Here is a 24,644-nt window from a genome sequence, read left to right as displayed (position 1 = left end):
CCTGGGTTTGTTTCCTCAGTACCACATAAACAGAAAAAGCTGGAAGTGGCACTGTAGCTCAAGTGGTAGAGTGCTAGCCATGAGCAAAAGAGGCTCAGGGACAGTGCCTAGGCCCTGAGTTCAAGCTCCAGGACTGGGAATAAAAAAGAAAGAAAGAAAGCAAAGGAAAGGAAAGAAAATGTGGAGCTGGGCACTGGTGGCTCACGCCTGTAATCCTAGTTACTCAGGAGGCTGAGATCTGAGGGTCACAGTTCAAAGCTAGCCTGGGCAGGAAAGTCTGTGAGACTCATATCCAATAAAGCACTAGAAAACCGGAAGTGGCACTGTGGTTCAAGTGGTAGAATGCTTGCCTTGAGCTGAAGAGCTGAGGGACAGCGCCCAGGTCTAAGTTCAGCCCCATGACCACCACCACCACCAACAAAAACAAAAAATGTGTATAGCAAACTTGTATGGGTTGGAGGTCAAGTTTTACATTGAAACACTGTAACTGCTAGTCAGGGGTGGTGGCACATGCCTGTAATTCCAGGTATTCAGGAGGCTGAGGTCTGAGGATTGTGGTTTGAAGCTTGCATGGGCAGGAAAGTCTGTGAGACTCTTATCTCCAAAAAGCTGGAAGCTGTGGCTTAAGTGGTTAAGAGCCATTCTTTATATAGTTTTTTTTTTTTTTTTTTTTTTTTGTCGGTGTGGGGCTTGAACTCTGGGCCTGGGCGTTGTCCCTCAGCTCTTCAACTCAAGGTGAGTGCTCTACCACTTGAGCTACAGCGCCACTTCCTAAAGAGCCATTCTTTAGGAAAAAGAATTAGGAGATAGCACCTAAGCCCTGAGTTCAAGTCCCAGTAATGTACACACACACATACTCACACATACAAAAAGTAACAGGAAAGCAGTCCTGAGGGGCAAATTTATTGCCCTCAGTGCCCACATCAAGAGAATGGAGACAGACCAAGTAAATAATCTCATGTTGCAACTAAAACAGCTAGAAAAACAAGAAAAAATGGGACCTAAAGCTACTAGACGAAGCCAGATAACCAAATTAAGAGCAGAGATTAACCAATTAGAAAATCAGAAAACCATAACCAAAATAAACCAAACAAAAAGCTGGTTCTTTGAAAAAATAAACAAAATTGATGGCCTGTTGGCAAGATTAATTAAAAAAAGAAGACAGGAAACCCATATTAATAGGATTAGGGATGCCACCGGAAACATCACAACATATACCCAAGATATCCAAACAATTCTAACAGACTACTTTCAAAAGCTATACTCTCTAAAGGAAGAAAATCTGGCGGAAATGGATGCATTTTTAGAGAAATACAAGTTACCCAAACTGAGCAAAGAAGAAGTTAACCAATTAAATAAGCCAATATCCTATAATGAGATACAGGAAGCTATCAAAAGTCTTCCAACAAAAAAAAGCCCAGGACCAGATGGATTCACAGCAGAATTCTATAAGACCTTTAAAGAAGAACTAATACCCATACTCCTCAAGCTCTTCAGAGAAATAGAGAAGGAGGGAGCTATCCCAAACTCATTCTACGAAGCCAATATCACACTCATCCCCAAACCAGGCAAAGACCCAACCAAAAAGGAGAATTACAGGCCAATTTCCTTGATGAACACAGATGCAAAGATCCTTAACAAGATTCTAGCTAACAGAATCCAGAAACACATAAAAAAAATAATACACTATGATCAGGTAGGCTTCATCCCAGAGACACAGGGATGGTTTAACATACGTAAGTCAATAAATGTAATCCAGCATATTAACAGAGCCAAGGTCAAGAATCACATGATTATCGCCACAGATGCAGAAAAGGCCTTTGATAAAATTCAACATTCATTCATGCTAAAAGCTCTGGAGAAAATAGGAATAGAAGGAACATTTCTAAAAACAATAAAAGCCATTTATGACAGACCAATAGCCAATATTATACTTAATGGGGAAAAGCTACAACCAATCCTCCTAAAATCAGGAACAAGGCAAGGATGCCCACTGTCTCCACTCCTCTTCAACATAGTCCTAGAACCCTTAGCCAGGGCAATAAGGCAAGAAAAAGACATTAAAGGGATCCGTATAGGGAAAGAAGTTAAACTATCCCTTTTTGCAGACGACATGATACTATACCTCCATGATCCCAAAAACTCCATCCCCAAACTTTTAGAAATCATAAGTCACTTCGGCAAAATAGCAGGATACAAAATAAACCCACAAAAATCAGTTGCCTTCCTATACACTGATAACGTACAGGAAGAGAGGGAAATAAAGGGAGCAACCCCATTCACAATAACCTCCCAAAAAATAAAATATTTAGGAATTAACCTAACCAAAGATGTAAAAGAACTATTTAATGAGAACTATAAAAAGTTAAAAGAAAGAAATTGCAGAAGACACTAGGAAATGGAAAGACCTCCCATGCTCCTGGATAGGCGACTTAATATAGTAAAGATGGTAATACTTCCAAAACTAATATACAAATTCAATGCAATTCCTATTAAAATCCCAATGACGTACATCACTGAAATACAGAAAACAGTCCAAAAATTTATATGGAACAACAAAAGACCTAGAATAGCCAAAACAATTCTAGGGGATAAAGACAATATGGGAGGGCTATCCATGCGGAACTTCAAACTCTACTACAGAGCTATAATAACAAAGATAGCATGGTACTGGCACAAAAACAGACCCGAAGACCAATGGAACAGAATAGAAGATCCAGAAATAAATCCACAGGCCTACAGCCAGCTGATATTTGACAAAGGAGCCAAAGACATACAATGGAAGAAACACAGCCTCTTCAATCGCTGGTGCTGGGAAAACTGGGCAGCCACATGCAGAAAACTAAAAGTGGACCCCAGCCTATCACCATGCACCAACATCAACTCAAAATGGATTAAAGACCTTAACATTAAACCTGAATCTCTGAAACTACTACAGGACAGAGTAGGAGAGACACTTGAACTAATAGGCACAGGAAGGAACTTCCTGAACAGAGTCCCAGGGTCACAACAAGTTGGAGAGAGACTCGACAAATGGGACTACCTTAAAATAAAAAGCTTCTGCACAGCTAAATCTATCGCAACCAAGCTAGAAAGACAACCAACTAATTGGGAAAAAATATTTACCAGCAATATATCAGACAAGGGGTTAACATCCTGTATATACAGGGAACTCAAGAAACTAATCCCTCCCAAACCTAACAAACCAATTACTAAATGGGCAAGGGAACTAAAGAGGGACTTCTCAAATGAAGAAATAAAAATGGCAAAGAAACACATGAGGAAATGTTCATCATCCCTGGTGGTGAAGGAAATGCAAATAAAGACAACCCTGAGATACCACCTTACCCCAGTCAGAATGTCCCACATCCACAAATCAGCCAACGACAAATGCTGGAGGGGATGTGGAGAAAGAGGAACCCTATTACACTGCTGGTGGGAATGTACACTTATACAACCACTTTGGAAAGCAGTCTGGAGGGTCCTTAGAAAGCTAAAGATTGACCTCCCTTACGACCCAGTCATACCACTTCTAGGCATCTACCCTGAACAACAGGAACCAATATACAAGGACACGTGCACTTCCATGTTTATTGCAGCACTGTTCGCAATAGCTAGGATATGGAAACAACCTAGATGCCCCACCACAGATGAATGGATCCAAAAATTGTGGTATCTATACACAATGGAATATTATGCAGCCATTAGAAATGACAAAATAATGGCATTTGCAGGGAAATGGATGGAGCTAGAAGGAATCATGTTGAGCGAGGTAAGCCAAGAACGAAGAGACAAACGGTACATGGTCTCCCTGATAAGTGGATGCTAAATCCAAAAGGTTAGGTGATACGACAAAACTAACAGGACTTAAGAAACAAAGAACTCCCGCTCATCTGGTTGAACCACTACTAAATATCCCCATGCTGCTGATCACAAACATGGTATATAACATGTGAACACTGTTATATATTACAGACTGTGGTAGACAATTTGCTCCAGGGAAGTTAGAATGAACTTGTGACTTTGAAATTATGTAATCACTCAATCACAATCAAAAAAAAAAAAAAAAAAAAAGAACCTCGGGGAAGGGAGGGAGGGAGGGGATGGTAGGGGGAAAACAATGGAGGGGGTAACAATGTTCAAGAGGAAGTGTACTCATTACCTCACTCATGTAACTGTAACCCTCTGTATAGTATCTTTACAATTAAAAAAAAAAAAAAGTAACAGGTAAAAGTTTGAGGATAAACAGATTTGCACAGTGTCAAAGTATCTTTCCTTAAGACAGTTATTAACTACAAAGGGAAAACGGTAGCTTTATAGTGTAGAAACACAGCCAACATCATCTTCACCGAGTGGCCCACGTTATCATCAGTAGAGTAAGGCATACTGACGGTGTATGTATCTTTATATGAGGCCCTGAGAAGGTCATGGCACTCTCCTGGTGCCATTCTCACCTAAATGCATAATCTTGATTGAACTTTAGAAAACCATCGGACAAACCCAGATTGAAAGACATGCTACAAAGTCACTGAGCAGCCCTCTCAAACATGTCAAGGTCACAAAGGACAAAGAATCACTGTTCAAAGCCAGCCCGGGCAGGAGATAAACCACCAGAAAACCGGAAGTGGCGCTGTAGCTCAAGTGGTAGAGTGCTTGCCTTGAGCTGAAGAGCTGTGGGACAGCACCCAGGCCCAGAGTTCTAGCCCCACGACCGACCCCCAAAAAAAAAAAAAAGAAACAGGAGAACCAGGAGCTGGGAAGATGGCTCAGTGGTAGAGCGCTTGCCTTGCATGCATGAAGCCCTGGGTTAGATTCCTTGGCACCACATAAGCAGAAAAAGCCGGAAGTGGTGCTGTGGCTCAAGTGGTAGAGTGTTCAGGCCCCATGACTGACAAAAGAAAAGAAAAAGAAACAAGAGAACCAAACATAATAGGATCCAGGCACAAGTGACAAACTGGAGAAAAACACAATCTGAACAAAGGCTGTAGTTTAGTTAATCATTTCTTGGTTTTGATAACTGTATTATGAGTATGCAAGATTATCATGGGTGAAGTTGGTATATGAGAGCTCTCTGAACTATTTTTGCACCTCCATTTACTTATCTTGAGTGTATTAGGGCCAGTCTCCTGTTCTTTGTAGCTCTTGCTATAGTTACAACAAATCTGTTCCTCAGTCCTGGGCAACCCTTGGTCTGTCCTCATCTTTCACTCTGCCCCAATTTCCCAAACTGTGCCACCATGTTCCTGGCACAATGGTCACGGTCAATGCTTGTCACATGATTTGTTGGTAATGTTGCCAGTATCAACAAATAGCCCTTCAAATAAAGACTCAGCCTATTTGAGGACCTAGCTCTCTGCTGAGGACAGGTGGTTCTGGGGGCAGGGCTGTCAAATGCTCAGGACTTTTTCTTTGACAGCCCTCCTATCGTTGGGCCTAGAGGTAGGGGAAATATTCTGCTATGTTCCTGACCATTCTCCTCTCCTCCCTAGAAGGCTTCATCTTTGATTTGCCATGTTATTAGATGACATTGCTACCGCACGCATTTTCTGACATTGGAAATATACAAAAACAAAAACTCCTTAAAAAAGGATCTTTACCCATTACCATTTCTTATTCTTCTTGTTGCAAGAAAATTCCTTGAAAAAAACTGTCTCCAACTTATCTCTCCCATTCCCTGTTAAACCTAATCTGCATCAAAGCTTCATGTTTCTAACACCTACTCCAAGTATTCCCACTAAGCCAGGTGCTGGTGATTCATGCTTGTAATCCTAGCTACTCAGGAAGCTGAGATCTGAGGACGGTGGTTCAAAGCCAGCCCAGGCAGGAAAGTCCGTCAGACTCTTATTTCCAATTAATCACAGGAAAAAGCTGGAAGTGGCACTGTGGCTAGTGGAGTGCTAGCCTTAAGCCAAAGGAGCTCAGGGACAGAGCCCAGGCCCAGAGTTCAAGCCCTAGGACCAGCAAAAGCAAAATAACAAAACTCTAAGTAAAGCTGTGGCACAAGTGGTAAAGCCCTAGCCTGAGCAAACAAACTCAGGGACAGCGTCCAGGCCCTGAGTTCAAGCCCCAGAGAACTGGAACAACAACAACAAAAACAAAAGTTACAAAAGTACTACTACTGTGATCCCCTAGTCCCTAGTCACATGTCCAAGCAATCCTCACATCTGTCAGCACATGATCCAGTGGTCCAGGATTGCTCCGTGTGCTTTCTTCCCATAGCTTCCAGAGATCTGCTCCTCCTGAGCTCCTCTTACTTTCCTCCTTCCCTGTCTCCACCCACTCAGTGTTGGAACAGTTCAGAACATGCTCACTCTCCAGATTCACAACTGGAAGCCAGATCCTTTCCAGTAGTACTCAGAATTTCCTGCGGTGTTTGTTACAACACAGGATTCAGAGAATCTGAGGATGGGCTCTAGAATGTGTTGTGCTGTTCTTTTCTTCTCTTCCTTCCTTCCTCTTTTTCTCTTTATTGTATGTGTGTGTGTGCACATGTGCATGCACTAGTCCTGGGCATTGTCCCCCAACTTTTTGCTCAAGTCTAGTGCTTTATCACTTGAGACAAATCTCTACTTGGTCTTCATCTGGCCTTCTGGTGATTAATTGGAGATAAGAGTCTCACGTACTTCCCAGCCTGGGCTGGCTTCCAACCATACTCCTCACATCTCAGTCTCTGAGAAGTTAGGACTATAAGTATGAACCATCAACACCCTGCTTTCTTTTCTCTTTTTGTCAGTTGTGGGACTTGAACTCAGGGCCTGCGTGCTGTCTCTTGAGTTTTTTTCCACTCAAGGCTAGCACTCTACTACTTTGAGCCACAGTACTACTTCCTGTTTTCTAGTTTTAAATGGAGATGAGTTTCACGGACTTTCCTGTCTGTCTGGCTTCAAATCACGATCCTCAGATCTCAGTCTCCTGTGTAAGTAGAATTACAGGTGTAAGCCACCGGTACCTGGCTTTATTTTCTTTGATATAAGTCTTGCTATATAACCCAGGCTATATAACCCAAGCTCTTCCTGCCTCAATTCCCTGAATGTTGCACTTCAGGAGTGTGCCACCATACTGTCTCAGAATATGTGGTTCTAACAAGCTCCCAGGTGATGGTGTATTTCTGGCTTGAGGACAGCCATAGAATAGCCACAGATCTATGTGCTGACAAGTCTCCAATTTTAATCTCAAATCTAGAACTTTCTCCCTGATTCCACATGCATATTTCCAACTATACTTGGGAGTTGGATGTATTTCTCCAAATGTATATGGCAAAACTGAACCCCTCTGCAAGTCCTTCTTTTATTTATTTATTTGCTTACTTATTTTGTTAGTCATGGTACTTGGACTCAGGGTCTGGACACTGTACTGTCCCTAAGCTCTTTTTCTCAAAGCTAGCACTCTACTACTATGAGCCATAGTTCCACTTAAGGTTTTTGGGTTGTTAATTGGAGATAAAAGTCTCATAGACTCTTTTGCCTGGTCTGGCTTTGAACGGCAATTCTCAGATCTTATAGCTGTGAGCCATTAGTGCCCAGCTTTGTTCTATCTTAAAAAAAAAAAAGTTGATGGCAACTCTCTTTCCAAGAGCTCAAACTAAAAAAGGCAGCATTAACTACTTTCTTTGTATTAAACTCATATTGAACAAATGAATTCTGTGCCCCATGGATCTGGGTAGACAAAGAAAATGAAGCAGGTCAGATCAGTTTTCTACAATGGAGGGAGTATCATCTTTTACTACTTGAGTAAACTATCATACCTCCTCCCAGAAGACAGATTTGGACAGAGACCAAGGGGTTATAGACTGCCAGCAAGTTCATGGGTCATTTGAAGATCAATTCCCCGCTTCAGGGTGAGGAGCAGTACCAGCACTGTGCAACGATTTCCCCAGGGTGCAGAGCAGAAGCAGTGCCTCACTGTGTGCAATCATTTCTTGTATTATGCCATTAGCTCCAGGGAGCCAGTTAACGCTTTGACAGGGCAGAAAACCAAGGCCCTAAATTGCAAGAAACTTGCTGGAGGCCCACAGCTAATAAGTGGCAGAGGTCAGATTCCAGGGTGCATAAATGGACAGAGAAGCCTCTCCCAGGTTTGCCTTGAGGATCCTGACAGCCCTCAGCAACCAGAGATAGGGATCTGCAAGGTGGGCCTGGCTGCTTAGGGCCTGTCTCTACAGCCCTTCCATCAGGCTTTCCACCCACGTCCCACCTGGATGTGGTGACGAGACAGGCGTAAAATCTCCAGGGCCATAGGTAAAGTCTTTGAGTCCATCACCAGGTACAGCAGATGCAAGAGGGCAAGGAAGCCCGCCCCTCTCAGGTCTGTGGCTGGATTTGCTCCTGTAACAGAAACCATGAGCAAATGGGGTGCCAGTGAGCAGGCTTGTGAAGTCTTGCTTCCTTGAGTTTCTGGGACTTGATTTAGTCCCCTTCTTTCTCTCTTTTCCTTTCTCTCTGTCTCCTCTCTCTTTCTCTTCTTTTTCTTTCCTTCCTTCCTTCCCTTCCTTCTTTCTCCCCCCTCTCTTTTCTTTCCTCCCTCTTCTCTTTTTGTTTTTTTTTCTTAATTTAGCTTATTGTTAAGGTGTTGTACAGAGGGGCTACCATTTTATAAGTCAATGAGTATATTCCTTTTTTTTTTTTTTTTTGTCGGTCATGGGGCTTGAACTCTGGGCGTGAGCAGTGTCCTTCAGCTCAAAGCGAGTGAGTGCTCTACCACTTGAGCCACAGTGCCACTTCCAGTTTTCTGGTGGTTAACTGGAGATAAAGAGTTTCACAGACTACTTTCCTGCCTAGAATTACAGGCGTGAGCCACCTGTGCCCAGCTCTTTTTTTTTTTTTTAAACAATGTTATCCTTCACTTTCTCTCTCTTTTGGTACTGGGGATTGATTGAACTCAGGATTAGGCACTCTCCCTTAACTTTTGCATTCAAGACTGATGCTCTATCAATTGTACTATACCTCTACTTCTGGCTTTGTGTTTATTAATTGGAGATAAAAAAAGAGTCTCACAGACTTTCCTGCCCTAGTTGGTTTTGAATCCTGATCCTCATATCTTAACCTCCTGAGTAGCTAGGATTATAAAGACGTGAGCTACCAGCACGAGCTGCAAAGCTAACTAAAATTAAGTTTAATGATTGAAACAAGAATCCTAACATCTCCAGCTTCAATTCTCCATATATAGAGAAGACATATTTAGGACAATTATGCCGTAGATGAGGGAAATGCAGGGATTAGACACCTTGCCAATTCCCAAACTTGCAAGTGTAAATTTGATATGACTGGAAAAATAAACCAGTATAATTTCAAAACAAGTGAAGTTTATTTCAATTTTATATATGCAAATATATGCAAACGTATAATAATAGTATATATGTATGTATATATATGTGTATATATATGAATATATTATATAATTATATTCTCTCTGGAAGCTGGGAAGCTGGGTACTGGTGGCTCAGGCCTGTAATCCCAGCTACTCAAGAGATTGAGATCCAAGGATAGCAGTTCAAAGCCAGCCCAGGCAGGAAAGTCCATGAGACTATCTCCAATTAACAATGAGAAAACTGGGAATGGTGTTGTGGCTCAAAGTGGTAGAACACTAGCCTTGAACACAAAAGCTCAGGTATGAAGACCAGGTGCTAAGTTCAAGCCAATGGCCCCCTCCCCCCCAAAAAAGTTTTTCATTAAAAAGGGAAAAAAACCCCAAGGAAATTAGATTCCATATCATATAACTGCAATGCTTTTCATCTGTGCATGGTATATGTGCTGTAACAGACTCTGAGACCACAAAGCTTGGAAGCCATAAAGCAACCTTTTCTCTCATCACTTTTGTCGAGCCTTCAACTATTCTTGCTGATTTTCTAACAGAGTGCTGCCTTGGTTGGGCCTCTGTATCTGCTTCTCCCTCCAACATCCTCCTCCTACATGTCCTGCCTCATCATGGAGGCCTGGCTGGGAGAGGCCCATTTGGTCTCTCATTCTGATGCTGGAATCAGAGGCAAGGAAAGATGAGCCATTTCTTACCCTGGAAGCCCAGGTCCTCCCAGTGGTCTCCATGGAGGGCACAGTCAAACTTGGAGCCCGTCAGCTTCTTGTAGATGGTCTGGAGAACTCGGCCATGCATTGGATCTTGACTGTCCAAACCACCTGTCTCAAAACACACCAATACTCTCTGTTGGGCCATCCCTTAGGACAGGACTGGGTACATCTCAGGGAACAGCATGTCTGGGTTTTTTAATTTCCTCTGATCTCTGATTGCATGTACCACCAATGTGGTACATGCAAGAGCTCTGGCTTAGCTTCAGCTATGGAGTAGGCCAAGAGCACTATCCTGTTTCCACATGCAGCCTCTGCTTTGTGGCGGTGCCCAAGCACTCACACTGAGCAATAGTCAGGACCAGGTCCCTTTCTTCCCGAAGGCCCTGGTGGAGCTTTGGAGGTCCAAAGAGGCAGTGCCGGAGAGCAGCAAACCCAGTCCTACGAATAGTTGGCTGGATTCTTTTCTGGGGGAGGATGAAGCAAGCAATGAACAGAGTATTATACCTGCCTCAACTTGATCAACCTCAAGTCAATTAGATTCTCCAAACTAATGGCTGGTCTTTGAAAGGGGGAAGAAATGGAAGGAACCTGCTGGCATGTCAGAGATAATAAGCTCTGTTCAAGCTCCTAGATTTTTTGCAAGGAGAAAAATGTCTCTGAACATAAGCATCATCAGCCAGTCCTATGCATGTACCCAGATACCCAACTGGGAAGTCTTCTATAGGGTCAGACAAAAGCCTGGCCAGGGTTCCCAGCTGGATCACTTCTACCCTTGTACATTCATCTTTCTGTCCCTGTAAAGACATGAGTTTAAAAAAAAAAAAAAATCTAACAGCTTCCTTTTCTACTTCCAGGATGACAGGGCCTATGGGGAGGGGAGTTAGTGGGGACTCACTGGAGTCAGATGTCATTGAAAGGTGGTTGGAGCCTTCTGGACCACCAGCATTCCTGCATTAGGTATGATGACTTTCCATGGAAAGTCATTGTGGCCAGCCATTGAATATTCTGCTTCTGGATTTTTATCAAGCAACTCAACTTCTATCTCTTTAGCCTCTTTCTCCTGAGCCAGGCTTCAGATTAAATACCTGAAATCATATTCCCCTAAACTTATTCTTAGTCATTTAAGACATCCCAGAATGCTCAGAGCTTTGTGTGTGTGTGTGTGTGTGTGTGTGTGCTTGTCCTGGGGTTGGAACTCAGAGCCTGAATACTGTCCCTGAGCTTTTGTGTTCAAAGTTAGTGCTCTACCACTTGGAGCCACAGTGAGTGTGTGTGTGTGTGTGTGCCACAGTGAGTGTGTGTGTGTGTGTGCTTGTCCTGGGGTTGGAACTCAGAGCCTGAATACTGTCCCTGAGCTTTTGTGTTCAAAGTTAGTGCTCTACCACTTGGAGCCACAGTGTCAGTTCTGGCTTTTTGGTAGTTACCTGGATATAAGAGTCTCTGAAACTTTCCTCTGAGATACTCAGATCTCAGGCTCATGAGTAGCTAGGATTACAGGCATGAGCCACCAACACCTGGTACCTTACAACTTTTATTCCCCCAGATATTTCTTCTTTTTCCATTTCCACTTTTTTTTTTTTTAAGCCTCTGCTGCTTTCTTTTCTATTTGTTCTGGAAGTAGCTACTCAGAAGTCTTCCTCCAAGGTTTACCCATCATTAGCAATACAACAATCCCATAGTTTTTGAAAACGCTTAAATAGCTGCTGACTCCCTCAGGGAATTTTCCTCCACTGGCAATGAAAGACTCAGCATTCTGGGCTGTTTGCCTCACCTCCCCAAGGAGCTACACCATCCTCAATTCCAGACCTCCCCAGCACTTAGAGGGACCTGCACGCATTGCTGTGGTACTGTACCTAAAGATAGCTTAGGTGAGACTAGGCCGTCAATTGGAAGTTTCTATCTTGCCATTATACAATGCCCTATCCTGCTGAGATGAAAACCTGGCTCCTGGGAAGATGGAGCTTGCTGGAGCCCCCCAAGCCTCTCTACTGCCACACCTTGAAGGAGGAGAGGTCCACAGTCTGGAAATGCTGCAGAGCTTCACTGAAGGAGACGAGCTGTCCAGGATGGTCTGAGCTGGCCTGGCTCCCAGGGGCAAAATGGAAGATACCTGAAGGTTTATAACGGTGGTTATTCCATCAGCAAACACGGAATGCCTCCTAGTTGACACCTCTGAGCTCAGCTCTGGCTTAGCTGGACAGCACAAAGCTACAATTAAAGGAGCTGGCATAATCTGCCACACTAACTCGTCTTGCTAGCTGACCCCTGCGGTGAGGTCAGAAAACTGACCTCAGACCTGCTCTTAAGGAACTCCCTAAATTTTACTTATCTCTGAGGGAGCAAATCACTCCTGGAATAGGTAGCCATAGAGGTGTGTGACACTGGTTTGTTCTGAGGTCTTTCCTAATTTCTACTTTGCCCTTTCTCACGCCTCTAGAAGACCCACCTCCCTATCTGTTATTACAGTCTGTAGAGCATTATTGGCATTATCACTGCAACATGTCTCTGGGGCCTTGGTGGGACTCCCAGACCTCTATCAAAAAGGGACTTAAGACAGCTTTAACTCAGCCTTCAGAGACTTCCGGTGGATGGCTTCAGTCCCAGCCTCATGCAGGAGCTCCAGCTGCCTGCTCCCATTCTTCTGCATCCTTGTCACCCTACACAGAGGCTGACTCTGATCCAGGTCCTCCCTGTCTTCCCTGGAGAGGGAAAGGAACCACAGCCCTTTCCCTGTGGTGTGTATTCCTATTTCCTCTTGAGTTGTCATTTTGAACTTGAGAAAGGGACTTTCTTCTACATCATGCAGCTATAAAATGAGAACACTCAGGAATTCTATCTCTGGTCCCAGAGTTACAGGTGTATATGTATAGCTCCACATGTGGAAGGGAGTCTTTGTCAACAGCTGCGCAGTGTGATCAGTGCTTCTCCTACAGTTACCTGTGTCTGGCTGGATGGTGTCCACGGCTTCCCATTCTTCTTGGGCTCTGAGTACCTCAGCACTCACAGCTGCAATAGTGAGAAAAAGAGGCCCTGTGAAATTTAGGTCTATCAGAATCATTGTTGCAGACCCCAACTTCCACTGCGTGACTTGGGTCTTGTTGCTCTCCCGTCCCTTCCTTCCTCACATGGCTGCCAGAAGGTTTTGTTCTGTTTTAGCCAGTATTGGGATTTGAAGGCTTCGCACTTGCTCGGTTGGCACTTTACCACTTGAACCATGCCTCTAATCCCAGAATGAGCTTTTGAAAAGGCCGATCTGTTTTTCCAACCTCCCCAAAACCCTCAAAAGAGAATACTCTACAGCATAGTACCTAAGTTCCTTTCCAGTTTCTACCTTTTCTCGGAGAGCTACCCGAGGTCCGTGGTATGCTCTTCCCTCACCCACCTCAACACTTTTGCTCATCCTCTGCTAAAGAGGCAGGACCACAGGGACCCCTGCTGGTTTAGCTCTCTTCTGCTTCAGTTCGCTCATCAGTCTGATTAAGAATGGGAGCAGGCAGCTGGAGCTCCTGCATGAGGCTGGGACTGAAGCCATCCACCGGAAGTCTCTGAAGGCTGAGTTAAAGCTGTCTTAAGTCCCTTTTTGATAGATGCCACTTAATCAGCCCCTTAACAAGGGGCTGACCCTCAGTATTTGTTGTAGTGGTATAATTATCTCTCCTATAGTAAGCCATCCATGGACAGGTCTCTGTGCAGACTAGAACAATGCCTGATGAATGAATGTTCGATGAATTAACTCACAATATAAAAAGGTGCCTGGAGAAAAAAAAGCACCAGGACAGACTTTCCCTCACCACCACACTGCCACTTTTCTCCACACCACAGTGCTCTTCTCCAGACCAAATCACCAGTTCTGCTCCAGTTTTAGGGCTTGAACTTGGGGACTAGATACTGTCCCTGGGCTTTTGTGCTCAAGGCTAACATTCTACCACTTGAGCCATAGCTCCATTTCCAACTTTTGGGTAGTTAATTGAAGATTAAGTCTTATGGACTTTCTTGCCGAGGCTGGGTTTGAACTGTGATTCTCGGATCTCAGCCTCCTGAGTAGCTGGATTATAGGTGTGAGCCACCAACTCCTGGCTACCAGTGGCATGTTTTTTGTCACTATCCTTTCCAATTTGCCATATACAACATCAACAATGTGTATGATGGAGACTTTGTTACCAGAAATTAGGATTTCTCCAGCCACAGTGGTAAAAATAGTTAGGATAGCTCACAGTCTTGGCTGATAACCTCATCACTTGGCAGAAAACTGCCTGAAAGGTGTTATAGTGTGGATGTAGGTTGGGTGTGTCCCTAAGTTTTCCTGTGAGTTATTAATAGAGTAGAAATAATCTGATTATGGTGTTTAGAGTTGGGGCCCCTGGCAAGTAGCCCAGATAGATTAAAGTTCTGAAGGTGAACTCTCCCTCTCCCTCCCCTCCCCCATGATCACTACAATGGCTTTATAAGAAGAAAGCTAATTAGGGGAGAGATAGGGAGAGATAAAAGAGAACGATGAAAGGGGTGACATGGGTCAAGGTGCATTGTACTCATAAACTGACGTGTTGAGCTGAAACCCCTTTGTACAGCTAAAGATAATAAAATAATAATAAAAAATTTAAAAAAAGAAGAGAGGAAGCTGGGGTCATGGCTTAATCGGTTAAGTGCCTGTTTAGCATATACAAGGCTCTGAGTTCAAACCTCACTATCACCAAGAGAAAAAGAGTCAGCGAAGATACAAAGGCACACTCCATCTTTTGCTATATGTCACTATACCAGCACAAAGGCCAGTGGCTCATGCCTGTAATCCTAGCTATTTAGGAGGCTGAGATCTGGAGATCATGGTTTGAAGCCAGCCAGGTCAGGAAAGTCTGTGACATGCTTATCTCCAATTAATCACCAAAATAACTGGAAGTGGTGCTGTGGCTAAAGTGGTAGAGTGCTAGCCTTGAGCACAAAAGCTCAGGGATAGCATTTAGGCCCTGAGGTCAAGCCTTAGTATTTTATTATAGTAACAAAAAAATGATTGACTTGTAGATTAAATACAATGCTACCAAATACTAATGGGATGCAGCAGGGAAGGGGTAGAGGATAGTTTCTGAAAGCACACAAGATTTCCTCTACTGTTTACTAGACTAGTTGGACTAGTTACTTAACCATCTGTCACCCTTCATGGGACTGTTGTGAGGATGAGGCAATTTTCTAACTTCTGAGGGAAGAATGCAAGCCAAAGGTTAAGTGCTCAGTAATGTTAGTTATTGATGTTGGTTGGCATAGCCTTGGCTGACAGGGCTGTGGACCACAGGGTCCTATATGTCTAGATCTCTAGGAAATTCCATTTTGCTACCTCCAGCTTGGGGTAAAGAGCAGAGTGTCAGGGCTACCAAGGTAAACAACTTCAACAGAATACTTGACTTTCAATGGCCAAGAAAATAAAATGTGCTTTTGACATGTAGGGTCCTAGGAGGGGGAAAAAGTGGGGCAAAGTGGCTGAACAAAACAAAACAAAGGGGCCGGGAAGGTGGCTCAGTGGTAGAGCGCTTGCCTTGCATGTCTGAGGCCCTGGGTTCGATTCCTCAGCACCACATAAGCAGAAAAAAAAAGCTGGAAGTGGAGCTGTGGTTCAAGTGGTAGAGCGTTAGCCTTGAGCTGAAGAGCTGAGGGACAGCGCCCAGGCCCAGAGTTCAGGTCCCACGACTGGACCCAAAACAAACAAACACACAAAAAAGCCCCAAAAAGCTATGAGGAATGCTGAGCAAGACTTTCTACCTTACTCCTCACCTTCATACAGCTGTACTGATTCTTTACTCTTCAGACCCTCATCTCTGAGCAATTAGATCCTTTTGTTACCTATCAGTCTGTGAGCTTAGGGTCACCGAGTAGGAACCTGCTATTATAACGAGTTAGACAACAAGAAAACTCAAAGCTTCAACTAACAATATTAAGCTAAGCTGGTGCCTAAAATCTGGAAACAAACGCCCAACCTCTGACTATCTTCTAGATGTTCATATATTAAACAGAACCATCAATTAAAATAGTATATTAACTAGTTAATTTTTTTTTTTGCATTACTACATTTTGAACTCAGAGCCTTGCTTGAGCCATGCCCCCAGCCCCTTTTTGATTTATAGGGTTTTTTTGTTTGTTTGCTTGCTTGCTTTTTTTTTTTTTTCCCCAAATAAGGTCTCTGCTTTCTGTGTAGGCCAGCCTTGGATTATGATCCTCCCTTGTACTTAAAATGAAGTGTGTACCATCATACCCAGTTAACTTTTTTGCCTGGGTTGATCTTGAACTGAGATTTTATTTCTGCCTCCCTTATATTTAGGATTACAGATAAAAGCCACTGCATCTACCTAATATATCTATTTATTTATTTATTTTTGCCAGTTCTGGGGCTTGGACTCACTGTCCCAGAGCTTCTTTTGCTCAAGGTTAGCATTCTACCATTTGAGCCACAGCACCACTTCTGGCTTTTCTGTTTATGTAGTACTGAGGAATTGAACCCAAGGCTTCATACACACTAGGCAAGCACTCTACCACTAAGCTACATTAGCTAAAAGAAATCTAAAAAAAAATACAATTATTTAGTATGATTAAAACTATCTGGGGCTAGCTGGGCACCAGTGGCTCATGCCTGTAATCCTAACTACTCAGGAGGCTGAGATCTGAGGATCATGGTTCAAAGCCAGCTCAAGGAAGAAAAGTCTCTGAGACTCTTATCTCCAATAAACAACCAAAAAACTGGAAGTGGTGCTCCAGCTCAAGTAGTAAAGCACTAGTCTTGAGCTAAAGAGCTCAGGGACAGCACGCAGGTCCAGAGTTCAAGCCACACAACAGACAAAAAACAAAACAAACAAAAAAAAACTATTTGGAGCTAGGTGGCAGTAGCTTATATCTGTAATAGTAGCTACTCTAGAGGCTGAGATTTGAGGATCAAGGTTTAAAACCAGACCAGGCAGGAAAGTTTAGGAGACTCTTATCTCCACTTAGCCACCAAAAATGGTGAAGTAGAGCTGTAGCTTAAGTGTCTGAATGATAGCCTTGAGCAAAAAAAGCTCTAGAACAGCACCCAGGCTCGGAGTTCAAGCACCAAGACTGGTACAAAAACAAAACAGAACAACAACAACAAAAAAACTATTTGGCACAAAACTGCCAGTTGTTTTCAAATATAAAATATTTAAACATTTAAAGAAAAATATGTTTGGGTACCAGAGGCTCACACCTGTAAACCTAGCTACTCAGGAGGCTGAAATCTGAGGGTTGTGGTTCAAAGCTGGACCAGGGAAGAAGCTTGTGAGACTTTTTTTTTTTTTTTTTGGGGGTCCGGTCGTGGGGCCTGAACTCTGGGCTTGGGCGCTGTCCCTCAGCTCTTCAGCTCAAAGCTAGCGCTCTAGCACTTGAGCCACAACGCCACTTCCAGCTTTTTTCTTTTTGCTTATGTGGTGCTGGGGACTCGAACCCAGGGCCTCAGGCATGCAAGGCAAGTGCTCTACCACTGAGTCACCTTCCCAGCCCCAAGTTTGTGAGACTCTTATCTCCAAGAAACCACTAGAAAACAGAAGTAGTGCTGTGGCTCCAGTGATAGAGGCCTTGCCTTGAGCTGAAGAGCTCAGGGACAGTGCCCAGGCCCAGAGTTCAAGCCCCATACCAACTAAAAATAAATTACCATCTAAAGTAAAATTTGTTAATGTATTTAAGGGTACAGTAACTCAAAGCTTGTAACCTTAAGTACTTGGGAAATGGGGAAAAAAAGCTACAAAACTCCATCTTGATCAATGGCTGGCATAGTGGTACATGCCTGATCCGTGACTCAGGGAAGCACAAAGAGGAGGATCGCAGTCCAGGTTAGCCCAGGCCTAAAGAGAGATACTAGCTCAAAAACACCAGTATAAGCCAGACACGAGTGGCTCTTGCTTATAACCCTCAGAAGGCTGATCTGAAGATCACAGTTTGAAGATAGCCCAGAAAGGAATCTCCAATTAAACACCAAAAAGTTGGCAGTGGGGCTGTGGTCCAAGTGGTAGAACACCAACCTGGAGTGGAAAAAACTAAGGGAGAGTACCTAAACCCCTAAATTCAAGCCCCAGTGCTCCCCCAATACACTCCCCTCATTTTCATAACACTGAAGGAGAAAATGTAAACCTCGGTAGAAAGTAACCCAAAAGACCATGTCTAGTGTTATTAATATTTCCACTTTCATCATAGGGCTTACATGATCTGCCCAGAAGAACAAAGTAAACCATTAGCAGAGAAACAGATTCCTAATCCAGTGTTGATTCTAGTTTTCCTTGAGGAATAATAAATCTACAAAATCCTGAAGGACAAAGAGCAAGAGAACTTCAGATTAGGGGAAGTACATCTGTGGCAGGTCTGATCTGGGTTCCACCCAGGCTCTAAGAGTCCTGGGAGATCCTTACCGGCTGGTTCCCATCCATTGGCTTCAGCTCTCAAGGCCTGGATAAGGCTATGGTTCTTCAACTCTGAGATCTGTAGGGGCAGGAGACCTTTAGAGTTAGAGTGAATCCACTCCCCCATACATACATGAGCATTTCCCATGCACCCTACTGAATCCTTGACAGAGGATTCTCTGTATCCAGAGGATAGTAAATGCTTGGCAGATCCAAAGGATCTGCTCTGCTTTGATAGGCTGATTGAAGTCAGTGTTTTGTCAGACGTGGGGCTTGAACTCAGGGCCTGAGTGTTCTCTCTGAGCTTTTGTGCTAAAGGTTAACACTTTACCACTTTGAGCCATAGCTCCACTTCTGGTTTTCTGGTGGTAAATTGGAAATGAGTCCCACAGTTTTTCCTGCCTGGGCAGTCTTTGAACCGGATCCTCAGACCTCACCTTCCAGAGAAGCCACCAGTACGCCCAGCTCAATGTTTTTTTTTTTATTTGTTTTGTGTGTGTGTGTGTGTGTGTGTGTGTGTGTGTGTGTGTGTGCGCGCGCGCTGCAAGGTGAACTTTGTATATGTTAAGCATACTCTTCTACTGAGCCATATCCTGGCCCCAAAGTCTTTTTTTTTTGTTGAAGTTTTAACAAGGATGTATTTTAGTATAGCAGGGTTAAAGTAGGGAAAAGTGGAAAAGAGAGAAGCATTTCCTGCTTTCCATGCAGACAATTAAAGACTCTTAGTTGTTACATAGCTCAGGAAGGCCTTTACTATGGAATCCACCATCTCAGCCTCCAAAATACTGAGATTATGGGCACGCATGACCACATCTGGCTTGAAATCAATCAGGATCTTTGATCCTGGAATCTCAGCTTCCTGAGTAGCTAAGATTAGAGTTGTGAGCCACCAATGCCTAACAAAGCCAGACTTTAAGTAAGGTACCTGGAAAACTTCAGCTATGATGTAGAAGCTAAACAATGTGGGGAACAAGTGTATATCTTCCTTGAACAGTAAATAAATTAAAATTGAGGTATAGCTTTGGTATTGCCCATGCCTTTTACACATTATGGTTGTAAATCCAATCATCTTATTGGGATAGAGGTAGTATGGCATGTTTGTACATTTTCCCTCTCACTTCCCACCCTCTTCAGGTCCCCCCAGTTCCTGGCACAGGGTCTGGCAACACACAGCCGCATGCAAACCCAACAGAAGTTAAGTATTGACACGAGGCACTGAGAGGTTGGTGATATGTACAGGAATTCCTCTGAAAGCTGCAAGAGCACTGCTGTCCTTGTCTTGTGAGGGAGAGCCATCAGACATGCCTTCAACCTGTAACACAGACCAGGATCAACCTCCCAGGCTTACAAAGACCACAGTTTAAATATCACACCTTTCCCCAGCGCGCGCGCACGTGCGCACACACACAAACACACACGCGCGCACACACACACACACACACACACACACACACACACACACACACACACACGCACACACACAGAGGAGAATTCCAGGTAAATTAGTTACTAGATAGAAAAACCTCAGCTTGAGACCTTGGGTTTAATCCCTAGTACCACAAAAACAAAAAAGTAAAACTTTCGTTTAATATGGCTGTAAGAAAAACTGCATGGTGAGGGTAGGGCCCAATGGTACAGTGATTGCCTAGTAGGCCCTAGTATACTAGACCCTGTGATCCCCAGTATGGAAGAGGGAGAGTGCGAAGAGGGAGAAGGGGAGGGAGAGGGAAAAGGAGAGAGAAGAAAGTTTAGTTAATGCTGTTTCAAAAACCTTATATGGATTTCACAAATCCGTTAAATATCTCAAGACTCTAAATGACATAGTTTGTGCACAGCTAAACCTTTCCCCTACTACTGTTAATTCAAAACAAAAAATACACTTGAGCCAGGTGCTGGTGGCTCACGCCTGTAATCCTAATAACTACTCAGGAGGCTGAGATGTGAGGATCACGGTTCAAAGCCAGGCCGGGCACGAAAGTCCATGAGTCTCTTATCGACAATAAACCACCCAGAAAACTGGAAGTGGCACAGTCGCTCAAGTGGTAGAGTGCTAGCCTTGAGCTGAAGAGCTGAGAGACAGCACCCAGGCCCAGAGTTCAAGCCCCATGACCAACCAAAAAAAAAAAAAACAACACTTGATCAACTGTTTGAAACTTCTATCACAGATACAGGGCTAATTTTCCAAATCTATTTTTTTCCTAAAAATTGGGAACTTAAAAACAAACAAAAAACCAGGCTGAGCATGACTGTATATACCTGTAATCCCACCATTTGGGAGATTAGGGCAGTTGGATATCAAATTTGAGGGCAGCCTGGGCTACACAGTAACTCTGGCTAAAAAAAAAAAAAAAAAGCAAACCAACCAAAATACACCTGAAGCTAAACCCAGGCAAAAGAAACATAATTTATACTAAAATAAACACATATCATCTTAAACATATAAACATGCTCAAAATCACTCAGGAAAGAAATGCCAAATAAAACTACCCTGAGATAATGTTTGAACTGTCAGATTATCAAGGTCAAAAAGTAATATACTACATTGCTCAGCGTGCGAAAGGTTATGTTACAAGATCAGGGAGAATAAGTAGTTTCCACTCCTTCACTTGACAATACCTAGCAAAATCATCATGTTTTGTACTTCTTGGGTCTGCACTTGCATTCTAGTAATTAATCTATCAAATATACTCATCCATTTGCAAAATGACACATTTACATTTACAGCGCCATTCATTTGTTTATTTATTGGGGCTATTTATTTATCAAGGTCTTGCATTCTGGCTTGGCTTTTTTCCCTTCAAGACTGGTGCTCTACCACTCTATTTCTGGCTTTTTGCTGGTTAATTGGAGATAAGAGTCTCAGAGATTTTTTTCTGCCTGGGCTGGCATCTTCAGACCTCAGCCTCCTAAATAAGTAGGATTACTGGCATCAGCCACCAGATCCTGGCTTTTTTTCTTTTTCCTGAGACAGAGTCTCACTACATATTCCAGCTGGCCTTGAACTTACTATATAGTGAGCCTAGGCTGCCCTTGAAATCAATGATCTCACTGCCTCTGCCTACTCAGTGCTGGATTACAGGTGTGTACCTCTATGCTCTAATACTGGTTTCCCCAAAATATTTCTAAAACTTCACATTTTCAAGATATAGTCTCTGTGTCATTATTAACAATAAATAAACAAACCAACGCCTTCTTTCCCAAATTGGAGTACTTACCTGTTCTTCTCTTAATTCTTTCTCATTATGGAAAGAGCAAGATTTTTCATTCATGACGCAGAATCATTTGTTCAGGTAGGCTTTATCCTTAGGCTCAGAAGGAGTTTTATAGAGTCTGAGATCTGAAACTATGAGGAAAGCAGTAGATCCAATTGCTCTACCTTTGCCTTCCTTCTTGGCAGTCATTAAGATTAAAAGTAGGAAAACAGTCCCTTTGTGCCATCACTAGGGTGATGTGAGTAGACAAAGTCCTTGGAGACTCTGAAGCCTCTGCTCTGGAAAAAGAAACACTGGTTTCATTATTCAGTTCCAGCTCTACTGAGGAAAAAGGTGACTTTAAACATTTTTTGTGTGTGCCAGTCTTGAGGCTTGAACTCAGGGCCTGCCTGGGCTCGTCTTTGAGCTTCTTTTGCTCAAGGCTAGTACTCTACCACTTGGGCTACAGCTCTACTTCCAGCTTTTCTGGTAGTTTAGTGAAGATAAGAATCTCACAGGCTTTCCTGCCCAGGCTGGCTTTGAACTTCAATACTCAGATCTCTGATTCCTAAATAGCTAGGATTACAGGTGTGTGCCAACAGTACCTGGCAATTTTAAACATTTTTAAGCAGTTATGAACTTACCATGAACAAACAAGCTACCTTAGCCAAATGTCTATCTCTTCCTGTCCAGGCCATTGATAGAAAGAACCATGCACCAGTCTGGGGATTGGGTTTGAGTGTCTAGAAGGCAGTAACACTTCTGTAAGTGATGGGCTCTGTTTCTAGCTGTGAAGTCTTTGGGACCTGGGCAAACTTACCAAAGAGCTTATCAAAAGTGAGGCTTTCCTGGCACTAGAGTTTATTATCCTAGCTACTCAAGAGGCTGAGATCTGATGATTCAGTTTCAAAGTCAGTCCTGGCAGAAAAGCCTATGACACTCTCATCTCCAATTAACCAGATTAAAACAAAAACAAAAACAAAAAAAAAACCTAGAGTGCAAGGCCATGAGTGCAAGTCCCAGTATTGGAACAAAATAAAACAAAACAAAGGGGTGAGTCTCATTGGTTGGTAGTTTTAGCTGAAGAGCTTAGATTTTGTTTAGGTCCTAGACACAGGTTGGAGCTAGGGACTTATAATATTACAACTGGTTCCCAGGATGACAGAAACCCAAAATGCAACATGATGTTCTAATCTTCCCCAGATCTCCAGCAGTTTGGTTTACTGTGTGTGTGTGTGGGTGTGTGTGTGGTGGTGGGGTGTTGTTGCACTGTTGGAGATCAAATCTAGGGCCTTTTGCATTCTACACAAGCATTCTACTGTGTTTCATTCCATGTTGTCTGCCTCAGGTAAAAGGATAGACGGGGGATCATATCTTAATCACAGGGGAACTAGACATCATGGATGTCTAGAAGATTATAAATGGGCATATGCCCCCCACACAATGACATTCACCATAGGCTCATGTGACTGTGGAAAGAGGGTGGCTTCTTTATGCTGTCAGCTTCCCAGTTCAGGGATATGGTTTGGATTCCCTAAGAACCAGGTGTCAGAAACAAACTGTGCTCTTCGTCAGGATTCAATGTTTAACACTAAGAAGAGGAATACCTCCTAGCTCTCCGGCTGATCATCTGGTGTACTGTACTGGAAGGGGGTGAGAGTGAGGTACTGTCCCTCAGGTGTGACACCCCAGGAATTAGCCTTCATTCACTGGAACTTCAGTATCTGCCATTTTGGTTCCTTCTACCTTGGTAAAGTGACTATATATATATATATATATATATATATATATATGCATGTTTACACATATGTTTACACACACACACTCACACAAACACACCTCAATCAGCCAATGTGGAAAGTGACTAGCAGACAAGTAACAGCAATCTTAAGAAGGCTGTGCCTGAAATGCTTAAAGCAGCATAGAAACAGGACTAGCTTTTACATAGCTAGTAGAAGCACAGCTGGGGGCTGCAAAATGGAAAATTAGTCAAAGAACAGAAGAACAAAAACTGTCAAACAGGTACTCAGGGTTATGAAGTCACTTACTGCTACTATTAGGCACATTTCTGGAACTGAGGAAATGAGCATCCTATAGAAACAAACCCTTGGACACCTATTTTAGCCAGGAACTACCTTGAAAGGATGTGATTTGTCAATTGTTGTTGGAGGTTAAACTTTTAACTCATTTTAGCTCATTGATTTAGAAGCCGAAATGATGGTTACAAATATCCACTGAGGCTGGGTGCTGGTGGCTAACACGCTTGTGTTCATAACTATTCAGGAGGAGATCTGAGGACTGTGGTCCTAAGGCAGCCCCAGCAGGAAAGTCCATGAGACTCTTAACTCTAATTAACCACCAAAAAGTAGGCAGTAGAGCTATGGGTCAAGTGATCGAGCGCTAGTCTTGAGCAAAAACTCAGGGTCAGCACACAGGCCCTAAATTCAAGTCCCAGGACGGACGGACGGACACACACACACACACACGTCCGTGGCTGAATCTTCCATCAGGTTTTACCCTGGGTGGCCTTGGGGACCCTGGGGATCTCAGATTGCCATCTGGTTCCCAGCCACAGGCAACGTCGTTTGTGTGCAGCCGTACGGAGCGAGAGGCTCCGGGACCGGGGGCTGCCAGCGCGCATCTCCACAGGGATCTCGGGTCATCCAGACGCCCGGCCGCCCGGCTGCTGCGGGCAGGTTCGGGACGGAAACTTCCTCGCTACTCGGAGGGGTACGCGGAGGTCTGCGGTCAGCCCCGGAGCTCTCGGTACGTCCATCGCAGACACCAGGACCAGAGCCCAGGCCATCCGTGCGCCTCCTCGTCACGATTCCTTCCCAGTCTTGCATCTCTCAACGTGCTGTGGCCCCACAGTGGCCACTCTCACCCCATAACCTCCCTCCTCAAATCGCCCCTCCGCTCACCCGACGCGTCCCCAGCGTTCCCCAGGATTCCCGGCAAGCTCCGACATCCTTGGCTGGGCCTCATCTGCGCATGCGCCCGCTGCTTGCCGTTCCTGCGTTCCCGCCCCCAGGAACTGCATTTCC

General features: G+C 43.8%; 1 protein-coding gene across 4 annotated transcripts in view; it reads right to left on the bottom strand.

The window, feature by feature from the left end:
* Window positions 1-24,600, bottom strand: part of Elmod3 (ELMO domain containing 3) — a 30,600-nt gene extending 6,000 nt beyond the window's left edge. For 2 of the 4 annotated variants that reach the window (XM_042690482.1, XM_042690484.1), the window contains exons 1-9: window positions 24,522-24,600; window positions 21,625-21,899; window positions 19,647-19,721; window positions 18,419-18,488; window positions 12,960-13,028; window positions 12,020-12,132; window positions 10,363-10,486; window positions 10,008-10,130; window positions 8,194-8,324 (exon numbers count right to left, since the gene is read on the bottom strand). In XM_042690482.1, the coding sequence (XP_042546416.1) occupies window positions 8,194-8,324; window positions 10,008-10,130; window positions 10,363-10,486; window positions 12,020-12,132; window positions 12,960-13,028; window positions 18,419-18,488; window positions 19,647-19,721; window positions 21,625-21,678 (759 nt within the window). In that variant the 5' untranslated portion in view covers window positions 21,679-21,899; window positions 24,522-24,600. The remainder of the gene's footprint in view (window positions 1-8,193; window positions 8,325-10,007; window positions 10,131-10,362; window positions 10,487-12,019; window positions 12,133-12,959; window positions 13,029-18,418; window positions 18,489-19,646; window positions 19,722-21,624; window positions 21,900-24,521) is intronic. The other 2 variants (XM_042690483.1, XM_042690485.1) reach the window with 2 other exon arrangements.
* Window positions 24,601-24,644: the final 44 nt, after the last annotated feature.

This window comes from Dipodomys spectabilis, unplaced genomic scaffold, assembly GCF_019054845.1.
Source record: "Dipodomys spectabilis isolate Male_0828 unplaced genomic scaffold, ASM1905484v1 ptg000137l, whole genome shotgun sequence".
Taxonomy (NCBI): domain Eukaryota; kingdom Metazoa; phylum Chordata; class Mammalia; order Rodentia; family Heteromyidae; genus Dipodomys; species Dipodomys spectabilis.
The sequence above is the reverse complement of the archived record's forward strand: the minus strand, read 5'-3'. Positions and strand labels throughout refer to the sequence as shown.